General features: G+C 44.1%; 2 protein-coding genes and 1 long non-coding RNA gene across 6 annotated transcripts in view; 1 reads left to right on the top strand and 2 right to left on the bottom strand.

The window, feature by feature from the left end:
• GMEB1 (glucocorticoid modulatory element binding protein 1) overlaps window positions 1-751 on the bottom strand; it is a 72,189-nt gene extending 71,438 nt beyond the window's left edge. The window contains exon 1 of the mRNA XM_081145409.1: window positions 687-751. The gene's annotated coding sequence lies outside the window, so the exon portion shown is untranslated. The remainder of the gene's footprint in view (window positions 1-686) is intronic.
• A 1,147-nt stretch (window positions 752-1,898) lies between these two features.
• LOC308561010 lies at window positions 1,899-3,444 on the top strand. Its single transcript, XR_013999420.1, has 4 exons — window positions 1,899-1,985; window positions 2,283-2,359; window positions 2,692-2,741; window positions 3,200-3,444. It is a non-coding gene; the product is annotated as an uncharacterized lncRNA (long non-coding RNA).
• Window positions 2,359-16,496, bottom strand: TRNAU1AP (tRNA selenocysteine 1 associated protein 1). 4 transcript variants are annotated; one of them, XM_081145415.1, is made up of 10 exons: window positions 16,359-16,496; window positions 15,728-15,825; window positions 12,786-12,885; window positions 12,113-12,165; window positions 10,565-10,696; window positions 9,467-9,586; window positions 6,005-6,167; window positions 5,755-5,788; window positions 4,551-4,718; window positions 2,359-2,551 (listed from the first exon to the last, which is right to left on the bottom strand). In XM_081145415.1, exons 1-9 carry the CDS (start codon window positions 16,458-16,460, stop codon window positions 4,582-4,584), a joined length of 939 nt encoding a protein of 312 aa, XP_081001541.1. In that variant the 5' UTR covers window positions 16,461-16,496; the 3' UTR covers window positions 2,359-2,551; window positions 4,551-4,581. The 4 variants fall into 4 exon arrangements, with proteins under 4 accessions (XP_081001541.1, XP_081001540.1, XP_081001542.1 ...); XM_081145414.1 differs by lacking the exon at window positions 2,359-2,551 and having other exon boundaries at window positions 4,449-4,718; XM_081145416.1 differs by lacking the exon at window positions 2,359-2,551 and having other exon boundaries at window positions 4,449-4,718; window positions 16,258-16,429.
• Between the last annotated feature and the right edge of the window lie 296 nt (window positions 16,497-16,792).

Raw genomic sequence — 16,792 nt, 5'->3', positions numbered from 1 at the left:
ATAATTGAGTAGAATTTACTTAGAAAGGCTCAGAAAAGTTACGTATCTATTAGCGGAAGAAACAAATAATGCATCATCACAGAAGAGGTCAATCGCCTCCTCCTAAGACGCCCGCCCAAGACTCCGGTACAAGGTCTCAGAGCCCCGCCCCGAAACCCACTCGGTCGCTGCTCCTCCTCAAGCCCACGGCGGACCTGGCGGCGCCCTTCCTTTTCCCGGTTTGAAAATCTTCCCAGACTGAACTCGAGGGCACGGCGAGTTTGAATCATGTGCGGCTCAGTGCCCTGCGCGGGACGTTTAGTGAGTGTTGAGCTAAGTAAGGTTAAGGAGCCTCTACTGTCCCTGAATAAACGATTTGGTTTCTCCACTTCCCGTGGAAAAGTCCCCGCCCTGCACGCGCATTGGACAGGGAGCCGAACGCCCCGCCCCGCCCCGAGCCGGAAGGCGAATGGACTATGGCTCCCAGCGGTCTGCGCGGTGAGCTGCTCCAATCGTTAGGCGCGACCGCGAGAGGCGGGGCCTATATATACTCCAGCCCGGCATCCCGCTGTCCTTTCTCTCGACCGTCGCGTTACTGGTGACTTTTGTGGGGAGCTCGCTTGCTGCCATCCACGCCCATCCTCCGCCAGCCCCCGTCCCACCCCAGCCCCAGCCCCTGGCCCCGCCGCCAGCCGCCCCGCACTCACCTGGGCTACCTTGCGAAGCTGCAGAATGCTGAGTGCGGCATGGAGGAGCCGGGCCTCCCCGCCGGCTGGGCCGAGGGCACGTGGGCCGCATGCGCAGCGAGAGGGGCCGGAGCCCGTGAGGGCCGCGCCCTTCTCCCGCCTCGGCCCGCGCAGCTCTGCGCTCAGGTGTGACGGGTAAGTAGCGCGGGCAAGCGGCCGGTGCACGGCAGTCCTGGGCCTGAAGTGGCTTAATTTGGGGGCAGCCGCGTGGTGGTGTCAGCCGGGCCTTGAATCGAATCTGAATATGCCTTTGACGGTGACACCTACCTTCTGGCTGACCTTGGGCAAGTGACTTCACCTTAATTATCTGGCTGCACAACACGTTAGGGAGGTCACCTAGTAGATATAAGGACAAGGTTTTCTGGAGGATGGGTTTTAGAGTCATTCAGGTACTAATTGGTAATGAGGATGTCTGTGCTTCAGAATGATGAATTTCAGTAGGCAAGAATTATGCACGGGATTCAGGTGAGTCTTAGGGCTGAGCAGCGGTTGGGACTGTCTTGTGACACAGTGCCCTGTGGCCCTTATCGAAGCTGCAGCTGCTTCCACATAGCTGCTGCAGTCAAAAAGGAGCCCAGAGTGACAGTTTTCCTTGACGGTCGCTGTTCTGTTTGCTGTAACTGATCTGCAACATTTCGGGAAAAGACAGTTCTGATTTTGCCTCCTGTTTCTCAGATATAGGCAGAACTTTATTAAAGTTGACATGTTTCCAGAGACCAGCAGAAATGTTGATTAGGCAGCCATTTCAACCAGTGTGTTGCAAGAATTTTTAAAACATGCAATACCTGACTAGTCAGGGGCACTGACCTCTTTTCCCTTAGATTGTCAAAGAAATGACAATGCCAGCACAATAGCTGTCTGGTGTGAATGAATCAAAATTATACCTGTTTTTTGTGTGTCAATCAGCAAAATATATTTTTTTGGTGTGCCACAGAATTTTGATAATTAGTTTTAACAGAATAAGGCTTTTGAGAATTACCTTGTTGAGGCCAAGATAGTATGGAGGAGCAGGAGGGAATGGTTTAGACATCTCTATGGGCAAGCAGCACAGATCCTGGTGATGCTTTAGGTCGTTACCCTCAAAAGTTTAAGGCGTCAGTATCAGTTAAACCTTCATAATTCTGAAGATCAAGTAAGATCATTCAGGACAATTGTTTCTCATCTTAGCGGTGCCAGATGAAGATTGCAGGATGGCTCAAATTGCTTTCTGGTGAGGACTCGAGTCATGACAGTGATGGAAGACAACCACCTTGGGACCTGGTAGGTTTCTTGTGGAGACTTAGTTTGGGAGCTACCTGGTGGGTCAGTACAGCATGTTCCCAAGGGCTGTGGCTGGTTGTAGCCATGGGATCTCCAACTGCATGCAAGAGCAACCTGGAGAGACTTTGACAGCTCAGGTCAGCATAATACCTGCAGCTGCCACTCGCCTTTCCTATATCTCACAACCTGAGCTTTGGGAGCCTTTCACCTGAGCCCAGGTGTTTCCATCAACTTCCACGCAGATCCATGTATTGGATCAACTTTTTGGTTTAGAGCTTTCACACTTTCTTTCTGCAGGTTGCCTCTACATTTCCTGGCAGTGTCTGACATAGCTGAGAACACCAGCTTGTTGCTGTCCTGTGCTTTAGAACAAGGTAAAGTTAGATGTCGAAGACAACCTGACCCTCCGGTTCCCTTTCCCATCGGATCTGAACACCGGTCTTGGTGGTCGTAAAAGGAGGAAAAGTAATGCTGAAGCTGGCCTCACAGTGCTTGTAGTCTGTTCTATGGCATGTGGGCTAGTTTCAAACAAGGTTGAATTCGCTTTTAACTTGTTTCCTCTTGCCCTGTAAAATGAGATAAAGGGAGGATGTATGTGAATCTCTGGGCAGTTGGTGTAGTGGTTGCTGACCAAACTAATATTTCTGTATTTGGAAGGGATTTATCAATGGCTTTCTTGCCTCTTGATAGTGTTCTCCTTTTTTAGGTCTGTTACCAGTAACCTGTCTTCATCTGATTAAGGATCTACAGAGTTGGGTAAGTTGAATAACTGCCTGACATCATTTACATGTGGCCTGCCTTGTGTGCTATATTTGTTAGCTGCTCATGGCCAGGGAACAAAAATAAACGTTTACAGTATGATTTGGTCTGTTCGGTTTGCCCACCCTTAAGTCCAAGAGCACATTGTACAGTGAGAGTAGAATGTAGCAGAGGGGACAGCCCTGCACTTTGGGGTAACCTCAAACCACAGAATCTTACCCCTCCCCAGGGAGCATAGAAGATGGATTGGGTAGAAGCACAAGTAGTGCCGTCTAGCTTGGGATTTTTTTTCTTAGGGTGACTGGTCTGGGATGAAACCTAATCTGAGTGGACATCTATGGATGATAAATGCGGATATGGGACTGAGACCAGCTAGCTCTTAGGCAAGTGACTGGGTGGCACTGATTAATTGGCATAATATTAACACACTGGCTTGGTTTATACTTCCTTTACAGGAGAGCTCTATGGGAAGAGACAGGATTGTGAAGGAGAGTGTCCAACTGTTCTTTGAGTTAGATTCAAACCAGAACAGAGACTAACAATAAATCCCCTCAGACTTCGCCCCCGTGCTCCAAGGCCTGCTGGTTCTTCACACAGGCCTTTGCCCACCCCTTATATGTGGGGCTGGTCCCCCATCCATCCTGCCCTGCAGCATGAGTTGTCTTGTGTGCTAAGTTCCCTTAATAAACTCTTGACATAATGAAGTTGTCTGCTTCTTTCTTCAGGCTCAACCCCAGGAAATTTTCCCAATGGGTCATTTTAGGTGGAAACAGTGACCTTGGCCAAACTGGAAATGTCTTTTTTTTAATGTCCCTCACATTGTTTTTCCCATATCTAAATACTTAAGACCCATAATCTCAATCTCTTAAAAACATTAAGTTTGACCTCTCGGGACAACATATCAGTTCCACAACTATAATTAGACGTATTTCTCCTTTGCTGAGCCTAAGTGGATCTTCGAAGGCTTTTTGTGGTATAGGCACTTTAACTCAAGCTGTATCTCCCCTGCCACCCCTCCAGATTCCTCTGGCACAAAACTAAAATCTGAAGCAGATTTCTAGCATAGACCCAGACTTTTCAGGAAGAAGGTCCTAGGTATTGGAGATGACAACATAAGTTGGAAAATGGGCTTTCCTAATTTGTTCAGATATTAGAAGTGATGTGTAAGTCTGCAGTGCATCTTGGCTGACTCCCATCATTTCCTATTATACTCTGGACTGGTTTTTACTAGTGGCCAGACCTGAAGCAAATGTTGGAGGGAAGGGAGTGCTTGGCCCATCATTTGACACAGCAGGTAATCCGTATGTTCTGATCCCAGAGAACCTTAAGGACTTAGGTCCCTGGCTATACTGATGCATATGGTTAATAATTCCAGCCTTGGCCCATGTGGCTCAGTTGGTTGAGTATCATCCCATGTACCAAAAAGTGACTGGTTCAATTCCTGGTCAGGGCACATGCCCAGGTTTCGGGTTTGGTCCTGTTGGGGTGGGTATGGGAGGCAACCAATTGATGTTTCTTCTTTCCCTCTCAAATTTTTAAAAAATTTTAAAATTCCATACTGTCATCTCCAGGAGTATGGGTAAATACTGGGTAAGTGATTATTGTTCAAAGACAGACTGGAACCTTGTTGAGCCCCCTTCAGTAGGTCCCCTGGTTTTCAAACTCAAATGGCTCTATCAAATAAAGGCAGCAGTGTTGCAGTAATACTCATAATCTCAGGAAACTTGATTATTAAAATCGTACAAAACATTTCCAAAAAGGTAAAAGTTCTTGAAGTGTTTTTAAAGGAGTCTCTTATTCCCTCACTTAGTCCATCCGGCTTGTCCCTTTGTCCTGGCTACATCACAGCAGGGATCTCTGAAGACACTGTGTCCAGGGGCTGCCAGTGACAATCCATCAGTGCATCATACAGTTCCTCACTCTGCTCCATGAACTCCTTGTTGGCCTCAGTCACATCCAGCTGTGGCATGGGGTCTGGAACAGAACCAAGGATGCATTTAGGGAGCACCAAGGGGAGAAGCATTCAGCAGCCATAAGACCACAAGAGCCTCAGCGGTTGAGCACTGACTTAGGACCCTGAAGATGATGGTTTGATTCCCGGTCAGGGCACATGCCCAGGTTGTGGGCTGGATGGCATACAGGAGGCAGCCGATCAATGATGGCTCTCTTATCATTGATGTTTCTCTCCCTCTCCCTTCCTCTCTGAAATCAATAAAGATAGATTTAAAAACAAAAAACACAAGATACTTGGTTCAGTTCCCTGCTCCCAGGACTTCTGTTTCCTAGGCTAAGTTCCCTATCTATCTGTTAAAATTTCCTCTTAACTCGGGCTGATACAACTGCCTTGCAGGGTTCCTATGAGGATGACAATAGGATAATGTGTAGTTAGTACTCAAATAATGGTGGCTATTCCATGTTTATTAAAAGCTACACCTATTGCCCGAGCCAGTTTGGCTCAGTGGTTAGAGCGTCAGCCTGCAGACTGAAGGGCCCCGGGTTTGACTCCAGCCAAGGGCATGTACCTCAGTTGCAGGCTCAATCCTCAGTCCTGGTTGGGGCACATGCAGGAGGCAACCAGTCGATGTGTCTGTCACATCGACGTCTCCCTCCTTCCTTCCCACTCTGAAAATCAATGGGAAAAATATCCTTGGGTGAGGATTAAAATAAATAGGTTTTTATTGATTTTAGAGAGAGAGGAAAGGAGAGGGAAAGAAGAGAAAGAAACATCAATCAGATGCCTCCTGTACCAGGCACTCTGAATCAGGGACAGAACCTGCAACCTAGGCATGTGCCCTGACGGAGAGCTGAACCAGCAACTTTTTGGTACAGGAGGACACTCAACCAACTGAGCCACATCAGCCAGGGCCAACACACATCCTTCTTACTGTAATTATGTATGCACTGGCTCTCTCATTAGAATGTAAATTAGCTGAAGGCACAGTGTCAGCCACAAATCTATCACTGCATAAGTGCTGACAGGGAATGAGTGAGTGATGGAATCCTTTCTTACCTTCCAATGCATCATCTCCGACTTCTTCATATGTCTGTCGGGAGATCAGAGAGGTGGGTGAGAAGGATGGTAAAGTCCTGGCCCATGACAAGAATGGCTTATTTTTAACAAGAGAAACGAGGTTGCTCCATCTTCCCCCATTTTTTTTTCTGAAGCCCAAGCTCCCGTCCTTATCAATCCCATCCTGGAGAATGAAACATCTCTAAAGGATGACATACCCAAGAGAGCAAACTTGCCAAATCACGGTTACCTGCATGGTGCTCTGGGTATAGCCATACTGGGGATAACTGTAGCTGTAGCTGCCTGTGTTCTGGTCATAGCCCCACTGGGCATAGTAGTTCTGGTACTGCTGATAATACTGGTTGTAGCTGTAACTGTACATTTGACTGTATTCCACAGGCTTCACACGACTCCTTCAATGGAGAAAGAACCAAAAATAAACAAATGTACTGCTAGTAATACTGGCTGTAGTGTAACTGTATATCTGACTATATTCCATGGGCTTCACATGACTCCTTCAATGAAGAACCAAAAATAAACAAATGTGAGCAAACATTTCCATAACATTAACAGCAGAGACTGTTCTAAGTGCTTTACACAGATTAACTTCATTTAACCCCCACAACAATCCCTTGCAATAAGTATACATTATTTCTATTTTACAGACGAGGAAACTGGTACAGAGAGGTTACATAATTTGTCCAAGGTCACACAGCTAACAAGTGATTCAACCTAGGCAGTTTGGCTCCAGAGCCCATGCTTTAAAGATAGGAGCTTTCAGCCCAGCTAGTGTGGCTCAGTGGTTGGGTGTCAACCCATGCACCAGGAGATCACAGGTTCAATTCCCAGTCAGGGGCACACGCCCAGGTTTCAGGTTCAATCCCCAGCAAGGGGCATGCAGGAGGCAGCCAACCAATGATGTTTCTCTCTCATGATGTTTCTCTCCCCCTTCCTCTAAAATCAATAAAAACATATTTTTTAAAAAAAATAGGAGCTCTGAATGGTTAGGCTTGTCTCTCTTACCAAACTTTGTCAGTATAGACTTTCCGTCTCAAGATCTTGGGGCCTGCTTTTTTACCAGCCACAAAAGGCTCAGGTAAACATGGCCTAAAGAATCTGGATTTAGGATGACCCAAGAAGCATTTCAAACTACAAAATACCTAATCACCTCTTCCCCAAAGAAAATTAAGAAAAGTGTCCCAGTAGTATAATCGTCATTACTAGTCACAGCTACCAAGAGCTGCACCAATTACTTTTCACATATGGTCTCCTGTTTTTAAGTCCTGCATAACCCTATAATAGAGCAATTATGTATTCCCATTATACAGACGAGACTACCGAGTATCTGAAAGGTTAAATGATTTACCCAAGACAACAGCCATGACTGGAGCCAAATGTAAATCCAAGGCTCATGCTAACACCACACCATTACATACAGCACCTGGCCTGACAGACTCAAGACATGTTGCCAGTCTCCTATATCCTTCATTTACCAATCAGGGCTGAGGCCCAGGATCAGCAGAAAACTTTCTTATCCTGATTGTACAGCTGCCCTGGCTGCTAACCAAAGACAATGTCAAGCCTGCAAAGGACCCATTGCTCTCAAAAATGTAAAAAAGCACGTGTGAGTAGGCTTTTGAAACAGTCCCAGCTGACAGGAATGAAAGAACATAACTCAAGACATGACAGTGCTCTTCTAGAGTCATTGTACTCAGATGGGCCAGAGTCTATCATAAGTGCACACCAAACAAGTGCAGGAGGCAGAGGCTGGTTTACAAGGAGAATTATAACAGTCATAATGTGGGACGCAATATGTTGTCATGACTGCTGCATTCTATTTCTGGAGTGAAACCAAAGAGGAAACCAAGTCATAAGCAGGAGCTGAACTACCACAGAAATCCCTATCACAGGAACCACAAAATGCTCAGTCTGAATGAGCTCTTCCCAAGTTTCTTGTGAGTTCAACATCTGCTTGGTGAGCAGGACTCAGCCAGAGAAGTTTGACAGATTCCACCGAATCTGACCACCTAACAGGGTGGCTCGATGATGTCAAACAGCATGGAATCCCTCTCCCTGCCCAGTGCCAGACTGAAAATTGACAATATTTTGCCTCTGTGACTCCCCTTCCATGGATATTTCCAAGGATGTCCACCAGCCTCCTGCCATGTTCAGGTAATTGGAGGTACAGTCTCCATGGCCGGGGTCTGTACATTCCTGTTCTGTTTCTCCACACTCAGCTCTTACAGTCTAGCTTTCAAAGGGACCTCTTATCTCCCTCAGTTCCTAGTGCTTACAGACATCCCCCTAGAAGCAGGCACCAAATACTGACCTTATTCAAGGAAGAACTAGATATAACAGAGTATAACCTCTGTGCAGAAGGGACTTTGTCAGATACACAATCAAAAGAATGACCTGTGGCTATTAAAAATATTATAATGATGATGATTGTGCAACTATTTGGAGAAGTGTGTATACTGAGTAAACTAGGGGGAAAAGAGAATTGTTACCGTAAAATGAACAAAGAAATCGACAGTGTTGTAAACTGACTCATACGTGATGTGTATATGTATATGAATATATCATGGCTAGCTATGGAGAAGCCTGGAAACAAACTCAGAAATTATAATTAGTCATTTTAGGGTAATGAGGAAATTTCTTTCTTTTAAACAGTTTCTTTAACGTTTTTATATATATAAGAGAGTTTAGGGGGAAAAAACACTTTGGGGGGGAAATCACTCAATCTCATCTTCTCTGTATTAAAAATAGTTAAACCATAAAGAACCTCCAAATCTTTTGCCACTTTAAAAAACATGGCCATTTGGAAGTTCCATCCTAAGAATGCAGCCAAATTTGTACTTTTGAGAGTTTCAGTCTTGATGTTACTGACTTTTGGCAGAAGACAGTGAGCAGATAAGTGTTTGTTGTGGGGACTGTCCTGTGCATCATCGGATATTTAGCAGCATGTCTGGCATCTACTCATGAGATGCCAGTAGTACCACCCCCCTCCCCCTGAGTTGTAACAACCAAAATTGTCTACAGTTGCCAATGGCCCCTGGAGGACAAAAATTGCCCCTAGTTGAGTATTGCTGCTTTAGCCAAAGGATGGAAGATTCTACCATCCTTTGGTAGAATGCAGAGAGAAGCTGTCTTACATCTGAGAGAGAAAACTGCTTGGAGTTTTCTGCCTAGCATGACAGGTACAATAGTGATGTATACACTATTCTATAGTGTTTGGATAATTAATTCTTAGCCATTTCCATAGCATGGGACAGTCAGAGGTTTTGTAGGTTTCATTGATATAAATAAGGCTAAAATTGGTTGTAATTTTTTTCCTTCTGCTCAACTCTTATTAATTCTCTGGATAAATGTTGTTCTAACAATGGCACTACTGGGCAAAGAGCAAGGGCATCATGTATGTGTTGCCAAACTGCTTTTCTAGCACCACTCTCAGCCACGTCTGAATGTATCTGTCTTCTCCATTCATAGCTCTCGCCCCAACCATAAGCTTCTAGAGGGTTATGCTTATTCATCTCCAACAGCCAGCCAATAGCCTGGCACGTATCAAGCATTCCTTACTTGTGAGCTGAACTGAATCTCCCTGTAGCCTCCCATCTAGCATGTGGATGCTCTGATTGTCAACAAACAGGTGAGGAATGACCAGGTGGGGATCAGTGCAGAGGCCCTCTACCTTCCCTGCCAGCACAGGACTCACGCTTTAGGGATTGCCACACTCAGCCGCACTGGTTTAGACCCCAGGCCTACTGCTCCCTGGCACTCTGTCAGGGCTCGCTTCTGTTCCAGTTCATCTGTAAATTTCACAAAACCATAGCCCCTGCAGGAAAGAAAAACAAACCACACACAATATATAGATCACAAATGGGATGAAGGTAAAGTCTAAGAATGGAAAAGGGACTGAAAGGGATAGAGAGAATCCATCCAACTATGTGGCAGGGATGAGAGCCCCATCAGGGAGGCGTGCTGCAGAGCAATGCGAGATTCCAGCACTGGAGGATCCTGAGATCTGTAGGAATCCCCACTTTCAGTTCTCCATTCTCTCTATGCCTCCACTAATGGGGTTCCTGCCCAAACAGTAGCTTCCCTCCCAATCTACTAGGAAGTATTATCATCATTATGATAACAGCAGTAGTAACAGTTGTAAAAGTTCCTTCAGCGAGTATTTACTGAGTCTGCCTCTAGGCACTGGGACTCAGTAGTCATAAGCAGACAAGATTCTTGATCTCCTGAACTCATATTCTACTGGGGGAATAAATGAATGACAGCTAATATTTAATGAGCACTTCTTATTTCCCAGAGACTGTGCTGAGCATTTTTCCAGGGTTATCTCATTGAATGGTCCAACAACTTGATATCTGATACAGTATCCCCATTTTACTGAAGAGGGAACTAGAGTTCAGAGAGGTTTACTAATTTGCCCAAAGACATAGTAGAAGCAGGATTCAAACTCCCAAAGAAAGAGCTTTTTTTGAGGCTTTTCCACTTTTGAAGTAACAATAATAAATAAAATAGCAAACACCTATAAACCATTTCCTATTGCCTTATTACATCATTTAATCCTTACATCACCCCTGTGAGCAGATACTATGAATCAGTCCTGTTTCACAGATGAGGAAAGAGGGTCAGAAGTTCAGTACCTTGTCTCCTACATTGTGTTCCTGGACAGTATTGGGGCCAGGATTCAACCCACTTGTGCACTTAACTACCATGCTACATGGCCTGTCTATAATACTTCAATCTATGAGAAAAATGCTGAAACTAACAGGGTAGGCATCGATAACAGGTAAGGCCTTACTTAGACACGCCTGTCGGGTCCAAAACCACCTTGCCTCCCCGGCAGGAGGGGTAGACTTTGACGAAGAATTCATACAGCATGCCATCATCCACATCTGGGGTCAGGTCCCCCACAAAGAGGGAGTACTCAGGGCTGAGAGGAGAGAGTAAGATTCAGAGACAAAGACCTTTGTTCTGACGAGCTCTTTTGGCCCATTCTAGATAAATCTTTTCTGGGCCTTCTTAGGGAATGATGCATCTGGTGGGTCCTTAACCAGGTCCTAATCTGTTTAATTTGGCAGTCCTGGCAAAAGAGGTATGGAAGCAGTCCCTGCCCCACCCAAGTCCTTCATCACTGCACACAGCCTGTATGGCCTCAAGGATTACATGAGTGCTGATGGGGGTTGAGGTCAGAGGTACTCAAAAGATAAAACTAGATGTTTTGTGGTCATCGCATATTTTTAATTTAAATGGAGAGAGAGAGAGAGAGAGAGAGAGAGAATATGAATGAGAACTGGACATTATCTACTAAAGACCTAAAACCTAGCTAAAATGCAATCTCCCAAATTTTAATAGGGCTCATCAAACTTTTTCCGTAAAGGGCCAGGGCACCTATGGTCTTTGTCGCTTTTTATTTGTCTATTTTCATAATCCTATAAAAATGTAAAAACCATTTTTAGTCTGCAGGTGATACAAAGCAGGCCATAGTTTGCCAACCCATTCTAAAACAATTCTTTTAAAAAAACCTAAAAAACAGAAAAACACCCACAAACTCATTATTTTTTTCTTATATCAAGTATATCTATTCCTTGTGTAAAACCAGAATACACAAATGGACAAAGAAAAATAAAATTATCAATTGCTCAACCACTTAAAGGTAATCAATGAACACTAATATATATACTCTTTTCCCCTTTGGCTTCTTTTGAATTGATAAAAGTTGGATATAATTCATTTGTTTTGTTTCTAGCATTTTTTCACTTTTAACACAGCCAACATCTTGACATGTCACTATTCTGCTATAACGTGACTTATTAATGGACACATCACACTCCTGTTAATGAACATATTGTAATTTAAACCACTTCCCTATTATTAGATTATTTGGTTTCCCGCCAATTTTGCCCACTATATATATTTTAATGAACACCTTTGAGGCTAATCTTACCCACATTATGAATAAATTCTGAGAAGCAGAATTATGGGGTCAGTGGGTACAAATCTTTCTAAAGCCTTTGATACATTGTTTTAAAGTTTTCAAACAGCAACCTGAAATGCCAAATCAAATTATATTGCTACAGAAAGTTAATTATTATGGAATAAAAACTCAACGGGGTGGAAGGCTAGAAAGAGACCAAATATAGAGTAAACATGGGCCTCAACATGAAGCATACCAGGAAGGACCACCAGTGGGCAACGAGAAGGTATCATCATTCAGGAGGGAGGCAAAGTGGAGCCAAACTCAACTCCCTGTCCTCCTCTTTCGTAGTGACCTGCACAGCGACACACCCTGTTTCTCTCTAGACATTTCCTGGGGCTTGAAGCTACCCCAGGGCTACTCTGTACTTACCTGTTATCTGGTTGTTTCCCATAAGTGGCATAGTTCAGTTTAAAACGTTTTGCCTGGAAATTTAAAAACAAACAAACTAAAACAGAGAAAGGTGTCATAAGAGGCAAACAATATTTGAAAAAAACTGAAATAAATTACCTTGGCCAAAACATCTCCCCCTCTCTAAGCCTCAGCTTTTTCTCCTGTATAAAATGAGGGGGTTGCACGGATGACCGCTAAGGGCACTGCCAGCTCCATGGTTCTATGAGCCCCCGTGTGCCAGCTTGGTGCAGCTGTAAGCTAAGTAACTGTGGGAAGAGCAGAATGTAACTCTCTTGAAATGTGTCCTCACTACTGCCAGCCTGTTCTATTTTCTCAGTCAGGCAAGAGGTCTAGTTTCAAGTCTTTCATTAAGGGAGGCAGAGGTGCAGAGTGGAAAGGGCATGGATTTCAGTCAACCAATCTTCAGTTTGCATCCTGGCTTTGCCACTTACTACCTGTTTTGCTTTGAGCAAGTCATTTCACTTCCCTGAGCTTCAGTTTCCCAGGCTGTCAAAGATAACAATGCCTATTCTTCAGGGTTCTTATAGAATTAAATAAAATAATATAAATATACAGTAGGGATTCAATAAATGATAGCTATTGATTGATTACAATAAAAACGGCAACATCATCATTATCTAAGCGTCCTTACAGGTGTGGCTCCTGGAAGGGGTTTCCCATTAATTTTATGCAAACACTTCTCGGCTGTAGCCAAATCTGCAAATTCTACAAAACAGTAGCCAGCTGGGATCCTGGAAAGAAAGAAAAGAGAAAAAGAATGGTTAAAGATACAGTTCCCAGATGAGAGACTCAGTCTTGGCCTGAAGGGAGGGAAAAATGTTTTTCTAATCAGAGCCCAGACTGTTTTGGTTCCCTGCCAAATTCCAGTTCAGAACTAACTTACAAATATAAAGACTGTCAATGTGGGCCAGTCCCAGACTTAGTAAACACTGATGTACTGTTTTACCTATGAAGTGTTTTTGCCAAAAATGTTTAATACAATCCAATCAAACCTTTAGTTTACAGGAAATACTAGGGACAGAACAAGTAAACCACCACCACAAAGGAAACAAATCCAGAATATAGGACTGGAATCCAGAATGAAGGACCTTATATAGGACAATTAATTTTACCTCTTTAAAAAGTCAATGTTTATAAGAAAGAGGAGGGTTTTTCTACATTAAAAACAGACTAAAGAACTAAATGCAATGCAGGATCTGATCTCTGATTGGATCCTAATTCATTCAAAACAAACCAAAAAATCTATAAAAGATAGTGTGGGTACAATTATAAAAATTTAAATGCAGGTTGGTCATTATATGGTATATCACTATTCATTTTGTTACTGTGATATGAGCACTGTGGTTATGTAAAAGAATGTCCAGCATTTGGCAATGTATGCTTAAATATTTACAAGTGAAGTGTCACAATGCCTGTAATTTACTTTCAAATGGTTCAGCAAAAAGAAATCATCTATCTATCTCTATCTTTCTAAGGACAGATTTACGTAAATAAGGAAAATATGGCAACATGTTAACAATTGTTGAAATTAGGTGGTGGCTGCATGATTGTTCCCTGTACTATTCTTTGTAGTTCTGTTTGAAATTTTTCATATTAAAACGTGTGTTTTTAAAATCACATCTGCAGAGCAGGCTGATTGAGTTGGAGAACATGGTTCTTATCCTCAAGAAACTTACAATCTAGTTAGATAGACAAAGTAAACCCATGGACCTCACACCTATCGGGGGATACCCGTAAGATTCCTGGTGTTCTAATTTTGATACTATCACTAAGAGATCTAAGTAGGAGGATGTGCTATATCCTGATATCCCTTCCTACTAAGAGATACTGAAAACTGTTAACTTCCTTAACATCCATCTTAAAGCTATTACCAGTGAAAGAATCCAAACTTTTCTGGAAATACTACTTTAGACCCTCAGTTCGAATAACCTTATGGACACAAAACCAAGAGCAGTACCTGAGCCCAGGGATCACAGAACAGACTCTATGAGCTCCATAAATGTTTGTTGATGTTAAGAAAATGGTGGGCTAAATCTGTCTCATGTGTGCTGGAATCCTGAGGCTCACAGATGTAAAGACTACCACCTGTAAAATCTGACCATTACCAAGCACTTGCTATGGGCCAGGCACTGTGCCAGCCACTTCACATGTACCATCTCACCTAATCCTCACATAACTCTGAGGCAAATAAAAGCATTACACCTCCTTAGATGAGAAAACTGAGACTTAACAGGATTATACAATATGCCTTAAAGCACACAGCTGGTACAAGCCAAAGGTTGAATTCAGGATAATGTGACTACATCCTTTACCCAACACTTTATATTATGAAAAATTCTAAACATAAAAACTGAAATAACCGTACAGCAATATGCACCAACTACAATGAATATTTTATTATACTGCTTTATCCAACTACCCATCCTTCTACCCATTTATCATCCTTATTGTCTTGACATTTCAGAGTGAGCTGTAGATATTGGTATACTCCCCTCAATCACTTTAACATGAATATTGTCAGCTAGAGTTCAATTACTGTTTCCAGTTTTCTCTTTTGGTTTACATGCAATGAAACGCGCAAATCTTCTAGATGCTGACTTACTTCCACCACAGACTAATTTTGTATATTCTAGAATTTTAAATAAGTGCAATCATACAGTAAGGCTTCTTTCATGAAGCATAATGTTTTGAGATTCATTCATGTTGTTACTATGTAAGTAGTTTGTTCCTTTTGTCCTTTACCCTAGGATATATTTTTATTGACTTTTAGAGACAGAGGAAGGGGGAGAGCGAGAGAAACATGGATTGGTTGCCTCCCATATGCCCCTGACCGGGGATCGAACCCGCAACGTCTTGGTGTACCCGGAGACACTTTAACCAAGCCACCCTTCCTCTCTCATTCCCCCATTAGAATGGAGTAAACTCCATGAGAGGAGGGACTGACTATGTCTGGCTTATTTCATGGGAATCTGTACACAGTAGTGTCTCTCTATAAATAAATTTTTAAATGAATGGCATAAAAGTTAAGGGGGCACTCATGGCTTTGGGGACAGAATTGAATTTAAGTCCTGGCTTGTCATCTAATAGCTATGCAACTTGAAGACAGTTACTAAGCTTCTCTAAAAACAGCACTTCGTTCAGAAGTTTTTGTGATTTTAAAAACTGATTTTAAAGTACTTATTACCTAACAGATCATAATCTGTATATAGTTACTGAGCATATACCATATGCCAGATACTATTCTAAATGCTTAATGTGAGTTAATTCATTTAATCCTCACCATAACTCTATGAAGTAGGTGTTATAATCATCTCCATTTTTATAGTCAAAGTGAAGGAGATGGAGAGGTTAAATAACTTACCAAAGGTCACAAAACAGACATAGCTTTTCAAACACTGGCAGGCTCCAGAATGCTGTATCTCCTCTCAATAAGCCCTCAATGTTAGCGTTTATAACATTATAATAACTACTATTAGGGGTGAGAAGCCCTGACTGTGCGATGTTTACAGTCACCCGAATGACACTTGCAGCGCAATTAAGGGAGAACTGAGAAGATGGAAGGAGAGAACCTACCCAGTGAGGCGGTTTCGGATAATTTTGACGCTCATCACGGTCTCCCCCATGGTGGCAAAGGCTCTGGAGATGAAGTTCTCATCCATGTAGGGCTCCAACTGCGGAAATACAAGGGCAGAGCGACTCAGGCCAGCTGGCGGGCTCCGCATTCCCGGCTCCAGGGCCCCTTCCCCACAGCCCAGGGTTAGCTACACGCTGCGGGCGAGGGAGAGGGTGTGTGGGCAGGTTTCATCTGCAGAGTGTCTGAACCACAACTCCGCGCTTCCAGTCCCTTGCGTCCCTTCCCTTTAACTTTACTCCCTTTAGGGAGCCTCCCCCTTGGATTTAGGAACCCCAACCTTCCAGTCTTAAAGCCAAACAGCCCTTCAAAATCCTTGGGGTTCCTCCCATTCTCAGTCCCCAAAGAACCTCCCTTTCCCTTCCATGAACCCAGGCCAGGCCCCAGGACCCCTCCCCTCAGACTCAGCCCCTACCCCTGGATGCTGGGACCCGCTTCTGTGTCACCCAAAAGAACTCCCCTTCCCATTTACTTCCATCTTTGTGGGATCCGAGGGCCTCTCCCTTTCACACCCTTCCTCCCTGCGGACACTAAGATTCCTCCTTGTCGGACCCGACGGCCGCCCTCACTCACGTCGCCCATCCACAGGCTGGCCGCCATGCCCCCAGCCGGGCCAGGACCGGGGGCTGGGCCGCGCTGGCGCCAATCCTCAGGGCCGGGACCGCCACGGAGCATGCGCCCACGACGCCTTCTGCGCACGCTCCGAAACTCGACTCCCGGGGCAGCGCGGCCGGTGCTGCTCCGGAATTTCCCGGAGACAGCCGAGCGGAGCTTCCGGATCCCTGGCGCGAATTTGGATCCGAGTCGGCGGCACGGTGGCGGGTGGACTTTACCCATCGCAGGGCGGTGGGTTGTCGGGGTAACTGGCTTTCTCGGGTTCCTTTCTGACTTTATGTACTTAAACATACGTACATACAACATTACAAAAGTAATACATGCTCACTGTTAAGAATTTGCAAATACAAACTGTTTTTGTTTTTTTTTAAGGTGAAAGGTCCCGTTTGGGA

The sequence above is a fragment of the Miniopterus schreibersii genome (genome assembly GCF_964146895.1).
Source record: "Miniopterus schreibersii genome assembly, chromosome: 8".
Taxonomy (NCBI): Eukaryota; Metazoa; Chordata; class Mammalia; order Chiroptera; family Miniopteridae; genus Miniopterus; species Miniopterus schreibersii.
Note: the sequence above shows the minus strand (reverse complement) of the source record. Positions and strands in the feature narration are given on the sequence as shown.